Genomic DNA, 24,660 nt, shown 5'->3' on the forward strand with positions numbered 1-24,660 from the left:
TTATTATTTTTTATTATTTTTTTTATTTTTTTCCAGTACGACAGCATCTTACAGGTGCTCTGGTTTTGATGCGCACTCAGCTTGCTGGGTCTGACAGCTCAATGTACTGTGCTCAGGAATTCAGTTTCCAGAGTGAAGTCCATGACTGAGGCATCCGTAGGGGTTACGTGCCAACAGGATGAGCAGGAAAAGCCCTGTTACTATGAGGCTATTAAAAAGGTAGAAAAATACATGTAGAATAGGCAAGAACTGCTCCTTAGAAGTGCCACCAAGGTAAATGAAGAGTGTGGGAATCTGTGTGTGCAGGAGCCAGAGTTAAAGCAGCCTTCAGAATCTCCTTGCACCGGAGAGAGAAGGAGTTACCGAGGTTTAAAAGGATGCTGTCATGAGGCAGTGTTGGTGGGGGCCACTCTTAGTCCATCCATAAAGAGGAACACCTGTGTAAACCTGGGACTGCAGCTTGTTCTATAGAACAGAGAAGTGAGTAAGTGAAGATCTATCCATCTGCCTGCAAAACATGAAGCAGCTATACAAAATGCCTAACAGCTGGTCACGGGGGCAAGTTCCTGTGCTGTAAATTACAGGGTAAGTACAGTTATTTCAAATGACCTTTGAGAGTACGCCATGCCCCAGGAGCCATCTCTGGGATGTGTGCTGCCATCGGTGTCTTGCCAGGCCTAGAAGGCATTTCCAAGAGTCCAGCTGTTTCCTGCAATCACTGAGTGCTGTCTGCTATAACTGTTTTAAAAGTATGCTGTAATATCATGGGTTTCCTTGGGTTTAGTAGGGCCATACATTCAAAGGGGCAGAGGGCAATTGAGTTGTCTGTCAAATTCAGTGACAAGGTACTGCGTGACCCTTATTTTTGTTTCTCAGATCATCTATCTTTTCCAGGAAAAAAAGCTGCCTGGTCAGAAACAGCATGCTTGTAGTTTAGGGTACCCTAGCTTTTTCCCTACTGGCTACAGTCACATCATTTGCAGCTGTACAAGCCTGTAAAGAGGGGAACTCTTCCATTTTAACAGATGTTGCCTGTGAGTCCACACAACATGACAGTGCCATCGAGAGAATGTTTTCTTGAAGGCACTTCTGCACTGTGAGATGAGCTTCTGGCTGAGCTAGACGGAGGTAGGTGAAACTGCAATTCAGCCATGCAATAATGAATTACAGCAGAAGCATCACTGTGAGTTGCCCACTTTTTTGATGCATGGTTTCAAACCACTGTAGATTCTGACATGTCTTCAAATCAGAACATGCCATGTTTGGTTACCGCTTCTGCCACTGGTACTAAATCTGGCTATAATCAAAGTTCACTTTTTTTTGTTTTGTTGCTTTCCTAGCAAAATAGGCAACTTGTATTTGCTGGCATAAGTATCAGTTAGCTAAGTACAGTTACCTTAAGAAGAAAGTGTAATAGACTGAAATTTTATCTGCAGATGCAGCCATTCCAAAATTGCATAGTTCAGATTGAGTTCCTTTTGTTGATATCCTTCAGTTACATTTTCACCTTCTGGCTTAAATCAGACACAGATGCCATGAAATGCCATGCATCTCTGTGTGCATCAGAGAACGTATGTGTTTCTATAGCCAGAATGAGACTTATTCTTAGGCCAGGCTCTAAGAGTATTTTTACTTCTTGAAGCTGAGAAACTGGTGAAGGTAACTGGAGTTTTGATAATTTGCACTACAAGAAAACAAGCCTGACAGTTCATCATCTAATAGCTTGCTATTGTTGTTAATTCCAGCTTTCCCACTTTGCACTCCCTGCCAATGAACTTAAATTGGCTTAATCCTGCAAGGAACCAAACTCCTCCTGCATTTCTGAAACTAGTGTGCTAAAATCAATGTGGATGAAAATGTTCATTTTGCAGGATAAAGCTTCAAGTTTAAAACAAACTAATTAGATCTCATAGGTAAAATCATTGTGGCTTTATTGATTGAACTGGCCCAATGCTTGCAAACAGAGATATTAAAAGTCACTTCTTTTGAAGTGCTTCCATTGGTTAATTTGAAAAGCAGATAAATCTTTTGCTACCAGGACAAGATTAATCCTCTCATTGAAGGGTTAGGAGCAGCTTCCTCTGTGTAGGATATTTTTGTAACTCCAGACCACAGTACTGCTTACTATTGAGCTGCCTCTGCTCATTTACCTCTTGCTCAAGAGCTAGAGACCAGATGCTAAGCCAGGTGGCCCTCCAGCCTGAGTGAACTGTTGTTGGACAACTGCATTTTCTGTGAGATCAGAGTGGACATTTTAGTAAAGGATTCAGATTCAGAAGTAGGTACGTAGAGATGATGAGCATTCTGTGGAGGTGCTTCACCTCCTCCCTGGGCCTTTGTTTTCCAGTTTAACAAAAGCAATAGTAGTACTGACAGCCCTGACTAAATGCAGATATGTGTGTGTTGTGCTCCAACAATGTCAAACAAGCAGTTTCACCAGGTACTCACATTTCTCAGGCTATTGGGCCTGATTTTGCATTTGTTCACAATACCCAAAGTAAGTGGTTGTCCTGTCTTATTGCATGCCTGGGATGGGCTAAGTCCATTTTTCTTACCAAAGCAGCTGCCAGAAGCACCCAGAAGCAGGTGCTTTCAACTGAACAGTTCCCCAGGTAACTATGGGCAAAGGTAGCAGTAAGAACTTCATTGAGCAGGACTTGAGATAAGATGCCATCAGCTGATTACTCACTGCTTTGTCAAATGCCTGTGGTTGCACTAATTATTATGTAAATGGCAATGCCTTAAAATGATATTTGATCTCAGAACTGAACAGCAGCGTTAAAGTCTTTGTGCTCAGCCTAACTGAGGGGTGCTCCCTCTGTACAAGTCTCCAGTCAGAAAACAGCTACAGAAAGGCAGCTTTCTTCTGTAGTTTAATTCCTGTGTACTTTCTCTTTTCAGCCTCTATAATACCAAAGGGTTTCTACAGACAACCATGAAATGGCAACATTTCACAGCAGATTACTAGGCGCTCACATGTTGTTAGGACATCAGCAGACCTGTGGAATTATTAGAACGCTTAGGACCACTGAGCACATTCAGCCTGCTCAGTCAATTGTTTGTACTGATCAGCTACAACACGCTCCACATAGCACTTGGGAAAGGACTTAGGCTGCCTCTTATAATAGCATCACTTTGAAAGAAGTGGTTGAACTAAAGTTGAAATAAGAGGGTTTTTATTCCTTTACTTACCTTTCCTTTTTACCCCTTTAGAGAAAAAGCAGTTTAAAGCTAAATAAGAATTCACCTTCAGAAACCTCCATATTCCTCTAGCAGGTCTGCATGCTGCTCTCACTTACACTAAAGGTAGAGTGACTTCTTGTCATCCTCTTTGTACTGTGAAAAGATATACTTCATTGCAATAGTATCTAGATGGCACAGCCAAGATCAGGACCACAGTGGGCTAAGTACTATTTGCCAAACAAATAGGAAATGAGGCACGGTTCCCCACAGGGCTTGCAGTATATATAGACAAAGTCAAAGGGGATGAAACAGCATTATCTCAAGCTTACAGCTGGGGGACTCCAATCCAGAGGAATTATATTAGCTCGCCCAGGATCACACACAGGAAATCTGTGGCAGAGCTGTAAAATAAAACAAGAACTTCTCAGTCCCAGGGAAATACACCAGGCACAGTGGAATGTTTCAACTCACAGCAGTAGAGATTTTAGAAAGTTACCAGGCCTGAGCGTTCCTTACAGACTGTGGGAACTGCATCAGTTGTGCCTCAACCACGCTCGCTGCTACAAGGACACAGCTCTTTGTAAGCATCACTGCATCCTTTATGAAATAACACATATAAAGATGAGATTTACATGATTCTCTCTCGTGTGCTGTGTGCGTAGACAGTCTGCTTTCCAACTAGCTGTGTGTCTGCTGCTCCAGGCATGTTGGCATGTACTGCTGCCCTCTCGTGTAGACCTCGTTGTAATTGCAGTGATTTGATTGAGTCAAAGGGGCAAGATTACCCAGTGCCCGGCATCTAGTGAAACCTTACACACAAACACTCAGCTAATGGACAAATAGCCTTACCTTTCTCACTTAGCTGTGTCTCTGTCTCATCCACACTCATTTTGTTCATGAGACAAGCTACATACTGTGGAGAATCCAGGTCATAGTCGTGGTAACCACGATACAGATTTTTTAGGTCAAAGTAACAGTTAAGGCAACGTTACAGCAGTAGAGGTGTAGTTAAAAGGTGGCTGGTGCTCTTGGGTTTTTCATCAGCTTCCCAGAAAGGCAGTTCTACCTCACTGATCAAAGTTTTCAGGTTAATTCTGACTGTGAAAGTCAAATAATCTTTTCTCACACATAGCACTTGATCAAAAGCAGTTCGGTGAATCTAGTACAAGGGATATATTATTGCAGGCTGTGACACATATAACTAACTATATGTTATTAAGAAATTCCAGTTATTTCCCATTTAAAGGCTGGCCTGCATTTTATTTTAATAACAGCTGCTGATGGTACCCCGTGATACTCCATCACTGCCTCTAAAGCTGGATGGTTCCCTTCACCCTCCATCACACAGGTCATCAAAGACGCTGAAGGGCAAATAATCAAGTTACAGACATTTTTGTTAGTGCACATCTTCCATCCCTCCTCTCTACTCCCTCCACCCCTCTCTTTTTAAAAATTATTATTATACCAGCAATCTTCTCTTTAAAAATAGCTAGGCAGATACATATTGGCACTCATCCAATTCATTGGATTTTTTTGTGTTTTTTGTGTGTGTGTGTGTGTGTTTTGTTTTTTGTTGTTGTTGTTGTTATTTGCGTTGGTTTTTAAGTGGACCTCTCATAAGCCCAGCATGAGCTCCTCTGAAGATCTTTTTCAAACTTGTGTTCATTAAAAAGAAATAATAGAAATTTCTGCTGTTGATGCCCCGTCCCTGGAGACTTTCAAGGGAAGGCTGGATAAGGCCCAGGGCAACCTGATCTAGCTGTGGTGTCCCTGTTCATAGCAGGGAAGTTGGAGTAGATGGCCTTCAGAGGTCTCTACTCAACTCTAAGGATTCTACGATTCTATGAAAACTTTTATTCCTTCCACCTTGGTTCAAGATTAAGTATCAGTTCTTTTATATTACATTTTCTGAGGAGATCTCCCAATTATTTACTGCCTTTTTTTCCTGCTGCAAGGAGGTAGAGCAAGGCAAAGTACATAGCTGAAACAACAAACACAAATAGTATGTTCCAAAAATATGCACAGAAAGGGAAAACATAGCTGAAACAATAGCATCAACTCCGCATTTTGGAGGAACAGTATAAATGAAAGCATGCTACTGGGGAACAAGCCAATGTGTACGTAGTTAATGAAGTAATTAAATTATGAGAGAGATGTTGGAGATAGCCTATATCTGTTGCAGGCCAAATGACATTCACTAATGTGTTACTGCACAGGAATCTGTCCTGTTGACTGGACTTCACTTGTGGTTTTTTTTTGTAACCCTCCTTTTCCTCAATACACCTGTGACTCAGAGGAGTGGAAACTGAAATCAAAGTAATACATAATTAACTCATGTGGACCAAAGCAAATACCAGAGACTGACATCCAGCTGGCAGCTCTTTCAGTTGAGAATCCCCCAGCTGTGTAGCTGTTACACCACGTTAAGCTCCTGGATGACTGAATAAAAAGGATTACTCTAATGATACTCCCTCACTCCATGAGAGCCTGTAGAGACTCCTGCAGCCCTTCCATCGTCAGGGATTCAGATTTGAAAAGCATCTCTAGAAAATAAAACAATCAAAAAAGGATGGTTATTCTACCAGGAGTCACTGCAGAGCGAAGGAGGGAAACAGCAGGGCTGTCTATGGGACAGCAAGGAAGTCCTGTGTGCTCAGGGGCACACAGACACACCAGAATTGGCATGGGGACACTATCAATGGCTGAGCCAATAAGTCAATTGGGAAGGGTGCTCAGGTAAGTTTATCACCTCTTTGCATCAAGTTTCTTCTTGCATTAGCACATGACAAACAGGCTCCCTGCAATATCTGGACTACTGCGTCCAGGCCCAGAGCCCCCAGTACAAGACACAGAGCTCTTGGAACGAGTCCAGAGGAAGGCCACTAAGATGATTAGAGGGCTGGAACACCTCTCCTGTGAAGAAAGGTTGAGGGAATTGGGTGTGGTTAGCTTGGAGAAGAGAAGGCTCCGGGGAGATCTCACTGTGGCCTTCTTGAAGGGCGCATACAAACAGGAGGGGGAACGGCTGTTTATGAGGGTGGATAGTGATAGGACAAGGGGGAATGGCTTTAAACTGAGACAGGGAGGTTTAGGTTAGATATTCGGAGGAAGTTTTTCACACAGATTTGGTGACGCAGGGGAACAGGTTGCCCAAGAAGAGTGTGGATGCCCCATCCCTGGAGGCATTCAAGGCCAGGCTGGATGTGGCTCTGGGCAGTCTGGTCTGCTGGTTGGTGACCCTGCATATAGCAGGGGGGTTGAAACTGGATGATCATTGTGGTCCTTTTCAACCCAGGCCATTCTATGATTCTATGAAGTTGCCCACTAAACAGTAGCTTATGCTTAGTACCTTAAAGCCATAGGTTGGTGACATGACAGCACAAGAACAGGAAACTCACTGCAAAGAAGGGGACAAAGTACACAGCATACCCATCTGGAAAAATAGAACAAACCAGACCAGCTGAGATTGTCTCCATCCAATATTTCTGGAGAAAATTAATGATGAAACTGTGGCTGACCTAGACAGTGTTCGCTCATTGACACTAGCTACATTACCAAAGCTAGCAAATATATCACTTTCAAGAAAGACAGTCACTTAGTGTGTCCTACTTCAGATACTAGAGAACTTAGTTGAAACAATCATTAAAAATTGGGACTACAAAGAAATATCGCCTAGCTGACAAGGGTGTGACAGGCAGAAGAACTCAATAGCTCCTAAACAAAACGGACCATTGATCTGCTTTAGTTTTGCAACTCATTAGTGGTCCAGCTACCCTGAGCTAGTTAGTGCTGTAGCACCACTTTGTTCTTTGAAGGCGAAGCAAAAGATCAGAATCATTAGCTGTGCCACTGGCTCTACTGGAGCACACCAGGAAGCCTTAGTTACTACAAAAATCAGCTAGGTGACTCGCACAGAAGCAGAAAATAGCATCTTTCAGGAGCAGAGGTCCTTTACAAACTTCCACGGTCCTGCTAGTATGAATGCGGCTAGCTAGGGCTTCAGTGAAGCTCGTGACCTCATCTGTCTGTCAACAGCACTACTACAGTTAGCTCATTTATCTTCACATCTAATGAGGTTGAGCTTCAGTTGGTTTAGGAAAAGAGATTTGTTGGGACAATAGACTAAGGACTGTATTTGGATAGCTTAAATCACTGTTCCCTGGCTGTGGCAGTTCCCCTGGTCAATAACAATGAACTCAAGTGATGTTCACATGCCCTGCTGTCTTCAGCACAGGAATTAAACCTGAATCAGGCCTTCAGCTCTCTGTTCAAAGCTTGATTTCCTCTTGCTGAGGCATATGCACCTTGTGTGTCCTTCTTTGAAGATTCTGCATATTCAATTCCCCTCTCTGATCATCACCTAACAACTCCTGCCTCTCTGCTTTAAAAGTTATACTTCCTCTGAGTTGCTGATCCTTTCTGTTATTTGGGGATGAATCTCACTGGCAGTTCTTCAGGTAAAAACAAGCTCCATCACCTCTTCAGTTTCTTGGCTGTATTTGTACATGTACGCTTTCTGGTAGAGGCCCCACAGTGACCAGGCACGTGTCCCCTGCCTCAGGTAAATTATCACTTGGGAGCAGCCACTATCATGCTCAACAGAAGGCTGTTTCTGAAAGCATTTGATCTTCAGACACACAGAACATCATCTTGTTCTTTAATGGACAGAGTTCAGCTGTAGATGAGATGTATGCAAGAGGTACAGTGCAATTCCAGCAAACCATGAACTGTAAAGACCCAAAGTTTCAGAGGGGAATTTATTGTATGGGAGCATATTCAATATCTTTTGTCAACCATTCATGAGAATAATCAAAAATAGAAGCTTTTTAAATGACAAAATATAGTTACATATAGTACAGATTTTTATCTTGCATTGAAGCAGAGCAGTAAGAAAATGCTCATTTGTGTTTTCACAGTTAGTTGGCATTGCTTCTCAGTGTCAAAGCTTCAGCAACTCAGATCTTCCAGTCTGAGCCCCCAATGAGTAGTTTCACCAGGTGGCTGTATTCACAAGCATGCATGTCTGTATTTTGATACCCTTTTTACTAAATATAGTGGACATACTTGATCCATCTTGGAACTGCTTCCATTTTCAGAGGTACCAAATATGCTTGAAATGAAGCATTCTTGCCGTAACAGAAAAGCTTTTTCTATCAGAACATGCTTTTAGGCCCAATTCAGAAACACACCTGTGGTTAAACCCTATTTGGTTCAAAAGACTCTGAATTTATCCTTTAAGACCTCTACTCGTTCTGTCTTTCCTAAGCATTGCACATTGGTGTGAAGAGTTAAAACAGTATTTGGTCGCACCTGGAAGTTGCTTGCAACACTGCAAAGGATTTGAACATTCTCCAGCGGTCCATTTACTCAAAGCATTCACTGCATGCATGCATTTATGTATATACTGCACACATACTCCCAGCCATCCCACAATATTATTGCAATAATTCCTTGCTGGTAGAACAGATTATATACCAAGTTTCATTTCTTTAGTTTTCTATAAACAGGAAAAAAAACAAAAAACAAAACAAAACAAAAAACCAAAACAGCTGAAGAAAGCTAGAAGAGCTTTCAATCAGTCACTATATTGGCATTGAAAGCTTTATTTTGAAAACTTTAAGCAGCAATATTGAATAAATAGAGTGATTGTTTTGTCATCTCCATACAACTGATGGCCTTCATCCAAAACATTAAAATACTGTAGCAAATAAACATGCATGTTCCAATGTTCTATTAAAAAAGAAAAAAAAAGTGTAATATAAAGTAACACTTTGACACTTATCAATTTTGATACAGTACAGACCATTAAAGACTCTTTTCTGGAGAAAATATCTGAATACAGTTTTGGTATTTACATGGATCATTAAGGCCCAATTCACTCAAGTTAATGCACATCAGGAATTTATATGCTTCAAGATAACTCGCTAAAAATTACAAGATCTGTTTTTTGTTCATACTCATATGATCCCAGTTCACTAAAATATACTCTTCAAGCTAAAAAGAAGGCAATTATTGCCCCAAGAAGAGACTTACTTCACTAAAAGATCTTTTCCCTCTTACCTCACAATGAAAGCATGTTTGCATATTGCTAATGCTAGTGGTAGTTCTCTTGCTAAAGAACTTCCTTCCAGCTTGCTAGAGTTAATAAAAACAAGTAATCACAAAGCTAACATAGCATTTTCAGAAGCAATTCAGGCACTTGGGAACCTAAGTCCCACCAAAGGATAATGGGAGGCAGGTTCCTAGCTCACTTTTCAAAGTGGGATTTGCATTTCTCCGTTGCTTGGGCATTCAGAACGTTTACCTTGGCTTGTCAGTCAGTCACTCCCCGTTCCCCCAACAACATAGCATCACCACCAAAAATAAACTGTATCCTCATGGATTGGAGAGGTAACAGTTAATTTCCATTAGTATAAGTAAATAAACTTCAGGAGTTCTCCATATAAATTCCCCGTGCACTGGAAAACAGTGCTTGCGTATTTAACTATTTAATGCAAACAAAAATAATTATGCTGGCCAGTACATAATCTGGCACTTGATTAGTACATGTAGCTTCTTTTCTGCTAATGCCCCATGAAGAGGTTTGAAACACTTCTGAAAATGAATTTCTTTACATTTCTAAAAAAAGAGTGAGGTTCTGTAATTGATCACAAGCAAAACTCTTAGCGCCGTAACGTGAGGAAATTTTATAACTGTAATACATTGTTCAATTCACACTTAATGTGATGGCATGCCACTTCTTCTTGGTTTATTTACAGAGAGGGTGAAAATGCTACAAAACTTTAACCTGGCTGAAATTCAATGAGCAACAGGAGTACGGAGGGAGGGAGCTGCAGGTTTGTCGCCGTCTCACAAATGGCAGGTTCAGACACAAAACCCTCTCCTTTGCCACAGCAGTGGCCGAAGATGTAAACGTTTTCTAGACCACCCTGACATACGCTAAAGCCCTGATAAGGAGGGTCCCCTTGGTGATGCAGTGGCTATTTTTGAGTCAGCTCCAGGCTGGCACTTCAGTCAAACAGCTGCTGCAGTCAGCAGGTGCCATTTTTTTATTTTTTAACTTAAATGGGAAAATCCTTCCTTGGTTCTACTAGGAAACCATAACCCAAGCCCTCCAACGCTGCTCTTCCCCTTTCTTTCAATCCTTTTCCTCCTTCCTCTAACCTCAGGAATAACCTCACAGAGAAAGAGGGCAACTGTGTTTTTTTTATGCTCTAAGAGCTTAATTCAACTCAAACTTGTATCTGTGGGAGATGGACCAGTCACTTAAAGTCTGACAAAAACATTAAGTGGGTATGTATGCTCATCTACCTTATCTCAGTACAAGGCTAAGACTGCAACAGGCTTTTCCTTGCGTTTCCCCCCATCCCCGTGCAGCATAATTTGGGCCAGAGTTTGCAAGGTGCTGAGTGCCTCGGTTCTCTAGTGTCAAGAGGAGGTGCTGAAGATGCAAGATATTCACTGGAGAGGGCCTTTTTTTTTTCTGTAAATTGAACCCAGAATGTAAGGCATATATGCTCAAGTACCTTGGACAGATATTGTCCTGAAACTATGTATATTTTACATTTTTTTAATATATATATATATATCTATATACACATTCTCTTTTTAATACAAAGTTATGGGCACAGTAAACATGAGCACAGAATTGTGATAAACTAACAGTAAAATTGTGAGCACTGTGAAGGTTCCTTGAATAGGAACATTTCATTTTCCAGTTTACTCACAAGGAAAAAAGAAGACCTGATAATTTAAACAGTAAAAATTCAGAGTCCATTTGGAAAGGTCCTTTATATATTCACAGCCTTATCTGTTGCTGTTAGTCTAAGTACAGCAGCATTTTTAAAATATATGATGCCATTAATAAGTGGAAAATAAAAAATGCATTGAACACTCAAGAGTCCTTCATCTTCTACTATATCTGATAAAGCCACTGTTTGTCAGTATGACTAAGAAGCTCCTTTTCTTAAAAAAAAAAAAGAAGAAGAAAAAAAAAGAAAATTGAAATTAACATTATCTGCACATCAGTAAATCAACACAAGAGGATACTAGGAGTTAAAAATTTTCTATGGCTAAAAAGCTTGGAGTTTCCTACCAGTGGTAAACTCCTGACCCTACCAAAGGTATTGGGAGTTTTGTCATTTTGCCACTGACTGAACTCAGGGGTTCCTCTTCGTTTTTGTGCTCTGGGGACCTAACTATTAAATACTACTGTGACAGCACTGTGACACCCTCTCACGTCATGGTGACCATCATCCCAAATGTGTGGATGACAGTTTGAGCTGCTGTTAGAACAGGACATCCAAATGCAACTAGGTAAGGTCCATCCATTCTCCATTTCATCCATGACACTGTAGCCTCCTAACGTATATCAGCCGTCTCACTGATCCCAATAACTTACTCTGCAAACTCGTGCACGCTGTCAATCCAATTTCAAGACCCACACCCAACATGCTACTTGGTAGTATCTTTCTGCACAAAAGCCATTTTGTCTAGAGCTCACTTTGATTGCATTAAAGTAACATGAAGATAAAATGTCATCTCTTTGTTGGTTTGGTTTTTTTAATTAAAAAAAAAAATCTACTAGATCTTTTGATTTTCTGATTGTATACTTCATGTTCTGTTAATGACTGAGCAGCAGTTTACTAAGGGGCTAAAGTCTATCATTTTACACTGGGGACCTGGAATGAAATTGGCCTAGCTCCACTCAAGTCAGCAGAAGCTCTGCTATCGACCTCGCAGGACTCTGCCAGGTTTCTTCCCTCCACAAAACCTGGGTGAACTCTGGAAGGCTGGGAGAGGATGTTCATTTGTGTTGTTTTGTTTTTTTCTCCTCCAACAGCATGATTTACTGCAAAACAAGAACACTGTAATGGCTATTGGCAGAAATAAAGTACAAAATCACACACAGTGAAAGCCTCTTACTCTCTTTTGGTAAGATATATGAAGACAACTTCTTACATTGTTCTTTTCTCAAAAGGCATATACAATGTGGCAAAATATTTCAAATATACATTCTATATAATAAAATATCATCTAACTAGTGCATCCTCAATTGTATGCTGGAAATATTCTTACCAAGCTAAGGTTTTAATTCCTTCAGTCTTTTGAACACTAGGTGCTTTTCTCAAGGCAGATTCAACAGCAAGTAAATCCCACAAACTCGCTTTTCAAATCTTAATAGGTAGCAACGGATGGAACATGACATATGACCCACAACAGAAATGACAAAGTCAGTGGTGAGAAACCATTTTAGAGGTTCAGCACACAACTCTCCGCATTGCAAGTTGTTGCACTTGATCAAATGCTGGATGTCTGTACATGCAAATTAAAGTCACCTTGTCAGACTGATGTACAACCATACAGGATTATTCACAAGTTAAAAAATAAAAAATATAAAAGGTCAACATTCACACGTCCATTGATTAAAAGGAATAAATTAAACCTCAAATCAGTTGCATACATGGTTTCCTTCACCCTCAGTCTTTTATTTATGCCTATACATGGAATAATACTTTCCCAAACGCTTCTGAAGTGGCAAAAACCTCCATTTGGTTTTGCGCTCTAGGTGTGTGACAGCAACTTCACCATTGCCACTTATGAATCGAGACAGTTCCTCTGTCTCTTCAGTGCACAAGGTATGGCTCCAAGTAGTGTGTTGGAGGAAGAAGACAAAAAATAGGGTGGTTTAACAAAAAAAAACAAAAACTAAAAACCAAAAACTTACTTCCATTGATCATTGGCAGAACAAAAGAAAAGTGTATCTTGTCCAGGGTACCTTGCTAGGTCCTCTCCTAGAGGTATATAGTGTCATACATAAATGCCCTCCGGGTTAAAACCAGACGACAGGGGATTCTGCAGGATCCGAAGGTTACTGGGGAGCTGCCTCGATGACCCAGGGCGCTTCAATGACCCCGACTGAAATGTCGGCTCTGCACAAGAAAGAAGGTGGTTAGAAAAGTCATCATCAAAAGTAACGTCACAGAACACCTCCCTTCTTCCTGCTTTCTGGCAAAGTTAGTGCAGCTTAGAATAAAAAATAGCACTACATACAACAAATAATTCAAGTGCTTGAACTGGAAGCGATGAGAGCTGAGGTGCACGCTCCCTACTCATTTCAAAACAGAGAGCTACTCAGTTTAATTACTCTCCCACAAGGAACACACAGATACATGCAATGCGTTCATGCAGTAGTGTGCAGAAAGATCCTGCACCTATATATAACTCAAAGCTTTCTGCCCACTTAAACGACAAACTTCATACTCTTCAAATACTGATGTTTAAGGCCTGGTTACCCTGCCTTCTCTCCCCACCTTCCTATCCTATGCCTTTTGGTTTGAAAGTTTATGGCTGAAGAAAATCCTGCAACAAAGGGGTCCCTGCAAGCAGATCATGGAATAAAATGTAACACAGCAGGGGCTGAAGCACATCAATGAAGTTTCTGCTTGTGTCAAAGGGAGAGAGAAGCTACTAATACACTGTTTTATTTATAGCTTGCTAACCCGTTGGGATTAAGAGAAATATTTGACACCATATTCTCAGTATTTTGCTAGCTTCTTTGCTAGCACAGTGTTCACTTGACGTGCAAACGCTGGTGTTAATGCAGCAGGTACATACACTGCTATTCCCTTCTCCCTCCCACCCAAACCATTCTGGGTGCTGCACCTCTCTCGAGCTCCACAGGTGGGGCCTCCACCTCAACAGGGTCTGCTGGCAGCACTGTGACCTTCGTTCCTGTTTGCTGGATAAACTGTTGGAGATTGACCTGTCGCAGCTCCTTTGTCAGTTGCTCTAGTTCTTGTTCCCTGTCCTGCAAGGAAAAAGAAAACATCTGCTCAGCAGAAGCAATCATAAAGCAGCACTTAACGACTTTTATGTGCAACTGGGCAAAATGTTGCTCCTCCTTTCAATGAGGAAATGTCCTATTTTTTAAATCAAATGCAAATGAAAGAGTTGAAAGGTATTTTACTCTTGTAATTTAGAAGGCAAGTCATCACTCAGTATTACTTACTAGGAATTACTGGTGGTCTACTTCCATTGATTTTTGAATTAGCAGTTCTCCTACCTCTGCCAGAAGTGTCCAGCATGACTTGGACAGCTCATTTAGTTCTGTTCCTGAAAGAGTATTTTCTTTCTCTTCCTTTTCTTTGCATTTTCTACCTAGAGTCTAAATTCTTATGGACAGAATTCTCCCATTCTGCAAGTGTTTTGTATGCTGAGGTCTAATGCAGGCTAATTCACCAAGCCTTCACAAACACAAAAGATGACCATTTAGGCTCCTTCTCCCCTCTCTGTGACACTGACATGACATGCAGTACCTACAGCTCCAATATATGACAGAATGACAGCCTTAGAATATCATTTTTCTCCACCTTATTGGCTGTCTATAAGTGGTACTCCTCAACAGACAGGAGGGGCTTTGCCTATTTGGCCCCACAAGCAAGGGGTGAGCTACCCAGGCATCGTGTCCATGGGCAGTTCCATTTCGTAAGTGCCCCTACGTTCTCGTTTTGGTGAGACGCGGAGGGTGAGTCAACCTTCCTCTCCTTAATTATCTTGCACAAACAGAGATAGGTGTGAACTCACAAGAGCAGGGAAAGAAAAGTTCTATGGATCTTTTGTATGAACAGTCCCAGATAGCACAGCCCTTATTCACTTCAAACTCGTATGACAGTCACAGTTGAGACTGAATTCAGCAGGTAATAAGAAAACTGACAAAAGTGATCCAATGTTTAAATTAGGACCTTAAGTGCCAATGGCTTTGTCACCAATGCGTTTTTGTTTAACCTGTTCAGCCAATGCAGGCTGTGTGGCAGGCCTTAGCTCGCTCTCTGTGCCAAACTTTCTTCCACTCATTTGCTAAGAACTTTTGGAGGGCTGACAAATGGGATTAGGCCATCTCTACGTGTTAAGACAATTCCACAGAAAAAAAAATTCTCCAATTTCTTTTAGGCCCGTTACACTTCACAACTGCCTTTAATTAATTCTGCACTGCCATGTTTCATGAGATTGTAACACAGCTGCAACCAAAGTTAATTCTGTTCTTAAAAATAAAATAAAATAAAATCACTGCGATTTGCAAGGTAGCAGATCTTCATAAATAATCTGTTCTTTACATTTATCAACTCTTTGAGAAAATTAGGTCAAAAATGTTAATTATCACTCCAAATCTGACTGGGATAAGATCTTGATTTTAATGTTGACTTGTGAAACCTTAGTGAGACCCTCTACTTGAAGAAGGGTGGTGGGTTTTTCTGTTTGTTTGTCATTTTGCTGTTTGATTGCTTGGTTTTGCATTCAATATCTAGAAACAAGTAGAGCAGAGTTCTGCATCTGATCTTTAAATAAATATAGCCTCCAATTTTAGAAAATGATGTCTACTGCAGTGGCTACAGAAACTGAATGATACAGAAAAGATGGCACAAATCACTAAAGATTTCTGAAAAGCCCACTCAGAAGTCCCACGCCTGTTTTCTTACCACTTTCAATTTAGTGAACCAACATCTTCTTTCCTTCCATACTGAACAATCTAAAAACCCATCTCAACTTTTCTAGTTTCAAATCAACCAGCTCTATCAGTGTTAATATTTAACTTACAGCATATGAGAAACTATTCCTCTGTTCTCAACTCTATTACATCATTTTGGGAGCTATTTTTTTAAGCTGATCTTCCAGACCACTGCACCTTCAACTTTAGAACAAGTTTGAAAGACCTGAACTTGCAGAAACTTGCCTGAGAAGGTAAAACCCTCATCTATGAAAAAAATGAAGCAAGAGTTTGAACTTAATCACAGCCTCAGTAGGAGTTAGTGAGGACATCTAACAGATGGGCAGTGCCTAGTCCTACCCTGCACGGTACAGCGAAAGTCCAGGAGTAAACCTGATCCCCAAAGTCACAATTTCTCCTTCACCTCTCTGCTAGCAGCTGGATCTCCATTTATATTTATTCTTTCATGCTCTATTCAGTTGCAAGTGACATCATTAACTTTTGCAAGGAAGCAGAGACTGGATTCTCTTGTGTCATGTGTGGCAGCTGCTTGAGGTGGAGAGAAAATGAAATCCTGACTACCAGCAAGTCAGACAGGAGAAGAGAGATGCTGTTCTTTAAAACAATGACCCTGAAACACAGCAGCTATCTTAACTCTGCATCCATTTACTCAGCTGCTGCTTTTAGACTGTTCTTTTTAATTCATTATCTTCGGAGGCAGAAAGACCAGCAAGAATCAAAACTTTAGTCTCAGAAAAGGCATGATGGTGCCAATTCCCCTGCAATGTAACTGTACGAGATACTCAGCTGCCAAGACCCAGGACCTAAATCCTTAACATATCTAACTCCAGACCAACAGGTGTTGAAGACAAATGTTTGGAAGAGAATTTGGCTGAGAGCATTATGGTCCTGTTTAGCATCTGCAGTACAACTTTTCTCTCCTAGCCCTGCATGTGCTATTGTTTGTGCAGAAGATATTTTTGAGCATTAAAAGCCCAGACCCATGGCAGTGCAGGGCAAAGGGCCACATGTACTGCTACGGATGTGGCCACGCTGCCTTCAGCGAGCCCAACTGATATTAGCACTAGTGTTCCTCTGTCACGCTCTGCTGCATGGCAAAGATATGCTCTGAATGATATCTCAGAAATCAGCAGGCAGCCAGCGAGTGGTGGCAAACTAAAGCTGTAACTGATGGGAAAGAAACAGAGCCTGCGCATGAATAAGGAGGGGTTGCATGCGATAGGTGCAATTCTAATTATCTGCTCTTCAAGAGAAGTCTGAAGAGCAATGTGAAAGCGGGAGGAACATTTTCTTCCTTTTATTCAAGTTCAGCACTGCAAGTTTCTTATGCTTTTTCGGTCACATCAAAAATTCATTACAATTACATCTTTGACTGTTCTTTAACAATGGCAAAAAGGTTGCTCTTACCTGTAACCGCTTGGTAGCTTGGCCCAGAGATCTTTCTACAGCTTTGATGCCGTTTTCCAACCTCAGACTCTGCTGGCCCTGAATATCGATTTCACCTTTCACCTTCTCGATCTTTTCTTTGACCTCTTCCTCGTTGACTTGGGATTCCTGCACCTCCCGGTGCAACTTCTCTGCCTCAAGGCCGCTCTCCATGTTGTGGATCTGGGACATGTAGTCCTTCAGCTTGCCCTCGCACTCCAGGATGCGCTGTCTCATCTCCTGCAGCTGCTCCTTCAGCTGCTTCTCATTCTCCTGCTCAATCTGCAGCTCGTTCTCCCAGAACTCCTCCTCTTCGATCTCCACTTCATTTCTCTTGATCTTCTGCTCCAGCTTGAGGATCTCCTCCTCCAGGCTGGCATTGTACTTCTGCTCCCAGTACCGGATCTCAGCCTCGTTGGACTCCAGCTGCTTCTCAATGCACTGCAGCTTCTCCGTCTGGAGGTGAATCAGTTTCTTCAGCTCGTCCGCTGTCGTTTTGCAGTTGTTGAGCACCTTCTGCTTGAACTCGGACTCCTTACTCTTCCCAAAGATATCCATCAGCCCTTTCGCCCCGCCAGTGAAGGTCAGGGACTTCCTCTTGGGCTCCCTCCTCTTCATGGCCTTGTCAGTCTGGGGCCGCAGCTTGGCCAGGGGCGGCAGGCTCTGCCGGTACAACGTCCTCTCGGGGATGCGAGCCACGCTGTCCGAGGTGGGCCGCTCGCTGAGGGAGGGCCCGGTGCGGCGCAGGATGAGCTGCACGTCGCTGGCGTACTGCCCCCACTTGTTGAGCGACACGATGGGGTTCTCGTGCGGCGCCAGGTGCCGCTCGGTGTCCCGCCACTTCTCGATCAGCGTGTAGCGCCCGGTGCGCCCTGCGGGACAAAGCACAGCCGTCACAGAGCGCCAGGGGGCGCTGCCGGATAAGGCCGAGCCCGGCCCCGCCGCGGGGAGCCTAGGCCGGCGGCACGGCGCTTGGTGCGGGAACGGGTTCCTGTCAGAGGGAATTCACCTGCAGCCACCGCACCAGTCGCACAAAGATGCAAAAAAAGTCAACTGATTTGAAAGCGTGTGTTATCCCAATAGATTTCTCAGCAGTTCCATTAACCTTAAAAACATCGTTATCGACTTTAATGCTATACATACGTCCGCTTCCATGACAGATCGTTATTTAAGGGGTAATTTACACCAGCAAATAAGACCTTAACATGACAGTCATTTGTGCAGCTGTGAGGTGGGGGAGATGGGCTGCTGGGCGTGCAGGAGACCATAGTGGCCAAGCCCACCCAGTGAGGGCTTCAAGAGTGCACGAAGATGTAACTGATAGAAGTCAGCAAAACACAGCAAGCAGCGTAGGAACTGCATCCAACCCCACAGTGCCTTATAAATACACAATCCCAGATAAGTACTGGGGAAAATAAAAGTTTTTCAGCATAGTAAAGCACTTGACCAACACTCAGGAATAGACTGACAAGTTGACTGTAATCGAGTACTTCAAAAACAAGTTCGTTATGCCAGGATACAAACTCAGAGGTTTTTGCCGACCCACAGCACTGTTCATTGATCCATGATGATTTACAGTCTGCAGTAGGCATCGGTGTTGTTAGAAGAAGGATAAAGCCAGTGCTGCTCACCTCAGCATGCTAACAATAAAATCCAGGAGAAGAAAAACGAAGTAAAAGCGCGCTATGGAACCCAGGACAAAGGTTGTATTTTACCACTCTATTTTGTTAAGCTTAAAAGCTTCCAGCTTTCATCTTGTAATGATGGTAATGCTACTAACGCTGCTGTGTCAGAAGCAGCCAGGTTCAAAGAAGTCTTAAAATTGTAAACAGGAGTACCACTCATCGAGTGATCAGCATGCAAGCTCTATTCACTGTGCTATTAAATGCATTACTTAAAAGAAACAGAACAGGAGGAAAAAAAGAAAAGGGGGAGGGGAATAAAGCTAACAATCTCAACCTAAAATGAAATAAGGAATTAAGTGAAGCGCTTGCCAAGAACTTTCCAATTTAGATTAAGGTTCCAAATCAACATGCGGTCCTAAATAATCAACTTGGTGCTCAAGAGCCACATAAAGGAAAGTATTTTGTAGAATTAATATTTACACAGTTCAGCAGCCACACCTGGAGTGCAGCACCAGTCTAAAACAAAGCTGTCCTCGGCTAAGATCATTACGTAAGATTACTGCATCCAGGATATTTATGACACAGCTCAACAAACCTGCACACCCACAACTGTGATGTTAGCTTGCATTAGATGGGATTCATTCACAAATTAAAGGGTGAGCGAGCCGATTCAAAACTAATGACAGAACTTTCAAGAACAGAGACATCACACGGCACCCGACTGCTGTTTGTGATGTGCTACCATTAACAAGGAGAGAGCAGGCTGCTCTGATGGCTGGCAAAGAACAGCTCAATGCCCATGTGCTACTGCTTGTCATTTGTTGTCCAAAAGCCTTCTGAACTAACTTGTATTAATCTAGCACCTTGCAGAACTCAGTCCTTCACTCACACAGATGTTATTTAAAGAATGAATTTGTTTTGTATGAGAAATCTGTGAGATCCATTAAACCATATGGTGTTTTTCCAAGCTCTATATTTAATGCATTTTATTTCATGCAGTTCGTGAAATATCTTCAGGTACAGCTAGATAAGCAGTGAAACAGTCAATTCAAGGAGCAGCCAAAGCAATATGTGCCTTGTTAGTGGAAAACAATTCAGTCAGATCAGTGCTGTATTCCTCCATTTGTTAGCCCTTTCAATTGGCCAGCTCCTTCTCATGAATGTCCTGAGCTGTTCTGCTGAGCCTGACATGAACAATATAGCATAACATCTCAAAAAAATCATCAAGAATTCATATCTGCTGTGCCAAACTGTGGCTTGCAAGCTATAACTTTCATATGTCTATACATACATTCAGCACCCTGCGTCTGCACGCAGGGTTAGTATCACAGTTAGCAGGTTAGGTTTACACCTAAAGTGACTCAATCACACACTCTTACCACAGGTTAATACAGAAATGTCTTCAAAACAATCTTTTATTTCAAAAGGGAGAAAGAGATCAAAAGAGGAAGTGTGGACTCCAGAACTCTGACAGCCTGCAGTGACCCTGTGCACAATGGTTTGAATGCAGCTCTTCCCAACTCTACTGGGCGTCACTTGACCAGTGAGACATCCAAGAGCCCCCAGCAGCCAGGATCCTGGATCAGCTGCTGCTCCTTTGCAGTGAAACACTGAGGATCAGAATGCTTATCATGTGCTCAACAGAAATAGTCTTACTTTGGGGTTCAGCTAATTTGGTAATTTAAACACAGATTCCATTAAAATGAACTGTGATTAAAGTACTGAAATACAGGAAAAATGTAATTGAGCAATTTTTTTTTCTTTAGACTCTCAAGGGGTAGACATTTTAATTACACTCCATAAAGACAGTAGGACACATAACTATTATTCACTTAAGGCATCTCTATAGACATTGGTATTTTGCAGCTCAAAGAGTACACGAGTGATCTTTCTGCTGCCAAACATCAAAATGAAATTAAAAGGGAAATAGCAGTAGCAACATTTCTCATGCACCACTTCTGGCAAGATTCTAACTTGAGTAGCCATCAATACTGCTTTTCAAGACGGAAATGATTCATCCATTTTCTTTGTCCCATAGTGCATGATGCTCTGCACGCAAAGCATTTCAGAGACAGGCACTATACTGTTTAATACAATCAAGAATCGTTAGGGTTGGAAAATACCACTAAGATCATGAAGTCCAACCATCAATCCATAACCACTACGCTCACTAAGCCATGTCCCACAGTGCCACATCTACACATTTCTTGAACGCCCCCAGAGATGGTGACTTCACCACATCCATGGGCAGTCTGCCCTAATGCCTCAACGCTCTTTCGGACAAGAAATTATTCCTAATGTTCAACCTAGAGTCTGCTGGCAAAACTTAATGCCATTACCTCTCATCCTATTACTAAGGAGAAGAGACCAACCCCAACCTTGCCACAACCTCCTTTCAGGGAGCTGTAGAGATCTTTGCTGAGCCTTCTCCTCTCCACAACCTTCACCAGTTCCCTCCAGATCCTTCATCAGTTTTGTTGCCTTTCTCTGGACACAATCCAGGGCCTCAGTGTCTTTCTTGCAGTGAGGGGCTCAATACTGAACACAGTACTCGAGGTGCGACCTCACCAGTGCTGAGAACAGGGGGATGATCACCTCCCCACTCCTGCTGGCTGCACTAGTTCTGATACAGGCCAGGATGCCATTGGCCTTCTTGGCCACCTGGGCACACTGCTGGCTCACGTCCAGCATGCAGGTAGCACTGTACACTATGCACAAACACAGCTGTGAGACAGTTTTTCAGTTGGGCCATAGGAGTATATTCCAAGCTTCCAAAATTCTTTTCATTTTTCATTTTGGGTTTCATGGTCAAGACTTAGAGCACTAAGCCAGGTGAATCTCTTTGTTGGTGGCAAGAAAGGTGGTAAGATGAGCAGCTAAATAGATGGGGGAAGCCGTCCTTTCTAGGGCATGGGCTGGAAAGGCTCTGCAGCTGCTCCCAACCAGGCACTGTGATGCCAGGAGGAGCTCTGCCAGACACACTCCTGGCTGCCAGCTTCCTGGGACTCCCACCCACAAGCAGCCCCTGCCCCCGGCAGGATGTTGTCTTCCTAAACAAGGTAATGTGAAGAAAGAATAATTGTTCATAGGTAAAATCTTGTAGGTGCTCTTAACATGTGAAATACTTAGGAGGAAATGCTCTGCCTTACCAAAGGGGCAAAAGCTCCTGAATCTTTAGCAGCACTGATGGAAAAGTAATTGTTGTCAATTTTAGTAAAACCAATATGATTTCATCTCAGTATATCTGAAATATGAAATTGACATTTCATTTATTACATGACACAACATCCATAGCAATTTTTTTTAAATTATTCTTGCTACTTCAGAACTCATAAATACCCAAGTATGATTAAAACAGAGCCTACAGAGTTTGTGTTACTCACATTTCTTAACTCTTACCATATTTTGCATTTATAGGTATCCATACCTTAGAAGCCAATGAAAACCAAAGCAGTAGTGCAGTGCCAGAAAAAACATACCCGCAGGAAGAGATAGGCTCAAATCTAATGACTGCAAGGGCAGTCTGTTTGGTTCACTCAGGCCAGCTGTGCTGGCAGTGTGTTTACATGTCCTTATCAGGCCTGAAGCCACGTGGTTTTTTTTTACTATTAACCTTCCTCTTCAAAGAGATATACCAGCTTTGATTGCAATCTGAAAAAACAAAGCGCTTGCAATGCATCCTTTCAGCTGCCTTTCATCCAAGCACTCTGCAGTAATACCCCCACGTTAGACTCATTGCCTAAATAGGTAAAGCAATGCACCGAACTGGGGAGGCAGCCCAGCAGCAAGACACAGCAAGTCAGATAAAATAGTCCAGGTCTCAGCCAGCCGTGTCACTGCCACAGACAGACTCCATCAGCAGAGAGGGTAGAAAAACATCCCACCGAGCCACCCTGCCTTTGGGTACTGCTATTTTAACTAGAAAACCCTAAGGTTCCTATGAGTGAACCATGAGATCTCTGCTGCGTGCAGCTATTTTGTGCTTCCTATTACCCCCCTGTTGCTACTTGAAACAGTGGAGAATTAAATGCTGGGGTCAAAAATAACCCAGGTTTATTCTCATGATTAGTCTGATGTTTGAAAACTTTAATTTGTACACAATAAATATAGTACACTTTTTCAAATCCTCCTCAGACTCACTGCTGCAATTCAGTTCAACCTTAGATTCCTTTCCCTCCAAGTGTCTGACAGCCAGCACTGGCACCTGCCGTAGCAGAAATTATTTGGAAGAAGGGATGAATGTGAAAACAGACAGCACTGCAGCGACTTTTCCAGACACAACTCTGGCTGAGCCCTACAATGCCATAACACACACTTCAAACAGCATGAACTAATCTTCACTCTATTTTCAAAAACTCACGCCATTCATCTTTGAGAGAAAATACTCAACTGCACCAAAACCCCAAAAGTTGACAGCTGCATTTGTTTAGTTTTGAGGAGAGACAGCTGTATTTCTTGTTCACTGAAGCACTGCTCTTATTCTCCTGATATCGTGTGATAGTCTGAAAACCAAAACCCACAGAGCTACATAAAGCAACCCTACTATTTTTAAAAAATTATTTTCCACAGAAAATTATAAGGACAGAAAACAAAACTGAACTTCAGTTAGAAATTCAAGCTTCACTCCTCCATTCTTTCTAGGGACCAAACGTCATTTGGGCTACAGAAAACATACTCCAGTCTCCCAAGGAGAAGGAAATCGTAAGAAACACAGTAAAAAAGCATCACAGGACTGGAACTGGAAGACCACTACTCCTGAAGAAAAAGAGCAAGTGTATTTGTGACTGCACTATTCTCGCTCCTTTGGGAGATTTTTTACTACTAAGATCTGAATGGAAAGCAACTAGCAAAAGCCGCTGCTGTTAAACTATGTTTACATCACCAGCCAACACAGCTAGCTCACAACTTCACAGAATGCACAGGAAAAACAGGCAGAGTTTGCTATCAAATGCACACTTTTACAGTAGTTGGTGATGGATACGACAAGAAAATACCTAGCTCATTTCTCCTGGCAAAATTACTTTTTAAACAAAACTCGTGACTCTCCATTTTGTGCGCTGTGGTATATATACTTCTATATTTTGGAGAGGGCTTTGTTTCTCATGGGGAAACAACATTTTCTCTTGTTTTATAAGGTCAAATTTTCATCTCACTTCATAATTTGAAAGCAATTTGACTTTAAAAAATATGGCGGTCCTGGATAAAAGTCATAAAGGGTAATATCAAGTGCTCTTTGAGATAGCAGTGGGAGGTGATTTCAATCTCTGGAAACTTGAAACTTTATACAGTCCTATGTCTTAACTGAACAAAATTCTGGAGCTTCTCCCTTCAGCTGAGGCATTTCTAGTACCTACATTTGAGACACAATCCACTGCACTATCAAAAATTATATCTGATTGCTGTTACTCTCTCCCTCATTAAAATATATACAAAATATATACACGTGCTTTTTTTTTTTTAAATCAGCTTTGCTGAGATAAAAAGAGTCAACTCTCTCTGATTTTTATTTTTTAATTAAGATGAGATTTAACCTTTAGCTTCAAGCAAAATGGAAATTGAAAAACTAATTTGTACAGAAATTTGGAGTAGAATCATTTGCTGTTCTTCAGTGATAAAGAAAAGGGCAAACAGGGAAGGAGATCATAATGCAAGAAGCAGCAACATGAATTATATCCATCAACCTCAAAGAATAGACATATAGCATTGCCACTGAAAAAGTAATGGTGATAGATACCAATTTGTAAGGAATAGGTCAAGGAGCATTACATAGGCAAGTTAAGTGACAGAACTCCTATTTGCTGCCAAAGGATTAGGCTACACTTTGGCTATGGGACAGAATCTCGTACAAGGGGGCACAACTCAGCATGACTTGCTGCATTTGTTCAGCTGAAACACCCTGTCTTTGTCACCCTCCACAAA

General features: G+C 42.0%; 1 protein-coding gene and 1 long non-coding RNA gene across 3 annotated transcripts in view; one reads left to right on the forward strand and one right to left on the reverse strand.

Moving 5' to 3' along the window:
* LOC109368371 overlaps positions 1–1,128 on the forward strand; it is a 1,981-nt gene extending 853 nt beyond the window's left edge. The window contains exons 2-3 of the long non-coding RNA XR_004161019.1: positions 37–585; positions 1,026–1,128. This is a non-coding gene — a long non-coding RNA (uncharacterized LOC109368371). The remainder of the gene's footprint in view (positions 1–36; positions 586–1,025) is intronic.
* An 11,787-nt stretch (positions 1,129–12,915) lies between these two features.
* The window catches only part of RASSF8 (Ras association domain family member 8), a 46,572-nt gene continuing 34,827 nt past the window's right edge, over positions 12,916–24,660 (reverse strand). For both annotated transcript variants that reach the window (XM_019616769.1, XM_003202541.3), the window contains 3 exons: positions 17,099–17,988; positions 13,849–13,993; positions 12,916–13,115 (listed from right to left, as the gene is read on the reverse strand). In XM_019616769.1, coding sequence (XP_019472314.1) covers positions 12,994–13,115; positions 13,849–13,993; positions 17,099–17,988 — 1,157 coding nt within the window. In that variant the 3' untranslated portion in view covers positions 12,916–12,993. The remainder of the gene's footprint in view (positions 13,116–13,848; positions 13,994–17,098; positions 17,989–24,660) is intronic.

The sequence above is a fragment of the Meleagris gallopavo genome, chromosome 1 (assembly GCF_000146605.3).
Source record: "Meleagris gallopavo isolate NT-WF06-2002-E0010 breed Aviagen turkey brand Nicholas breeding stock chromosome 1, Turkey_5.1, whole genome shotgun sequence".
Lineage (NCBI taxonomy): Eukaryota > Metazoa > Chordata > Aves > Galliformes > Phasianidae > Meleagris > Meleagris gallopavo.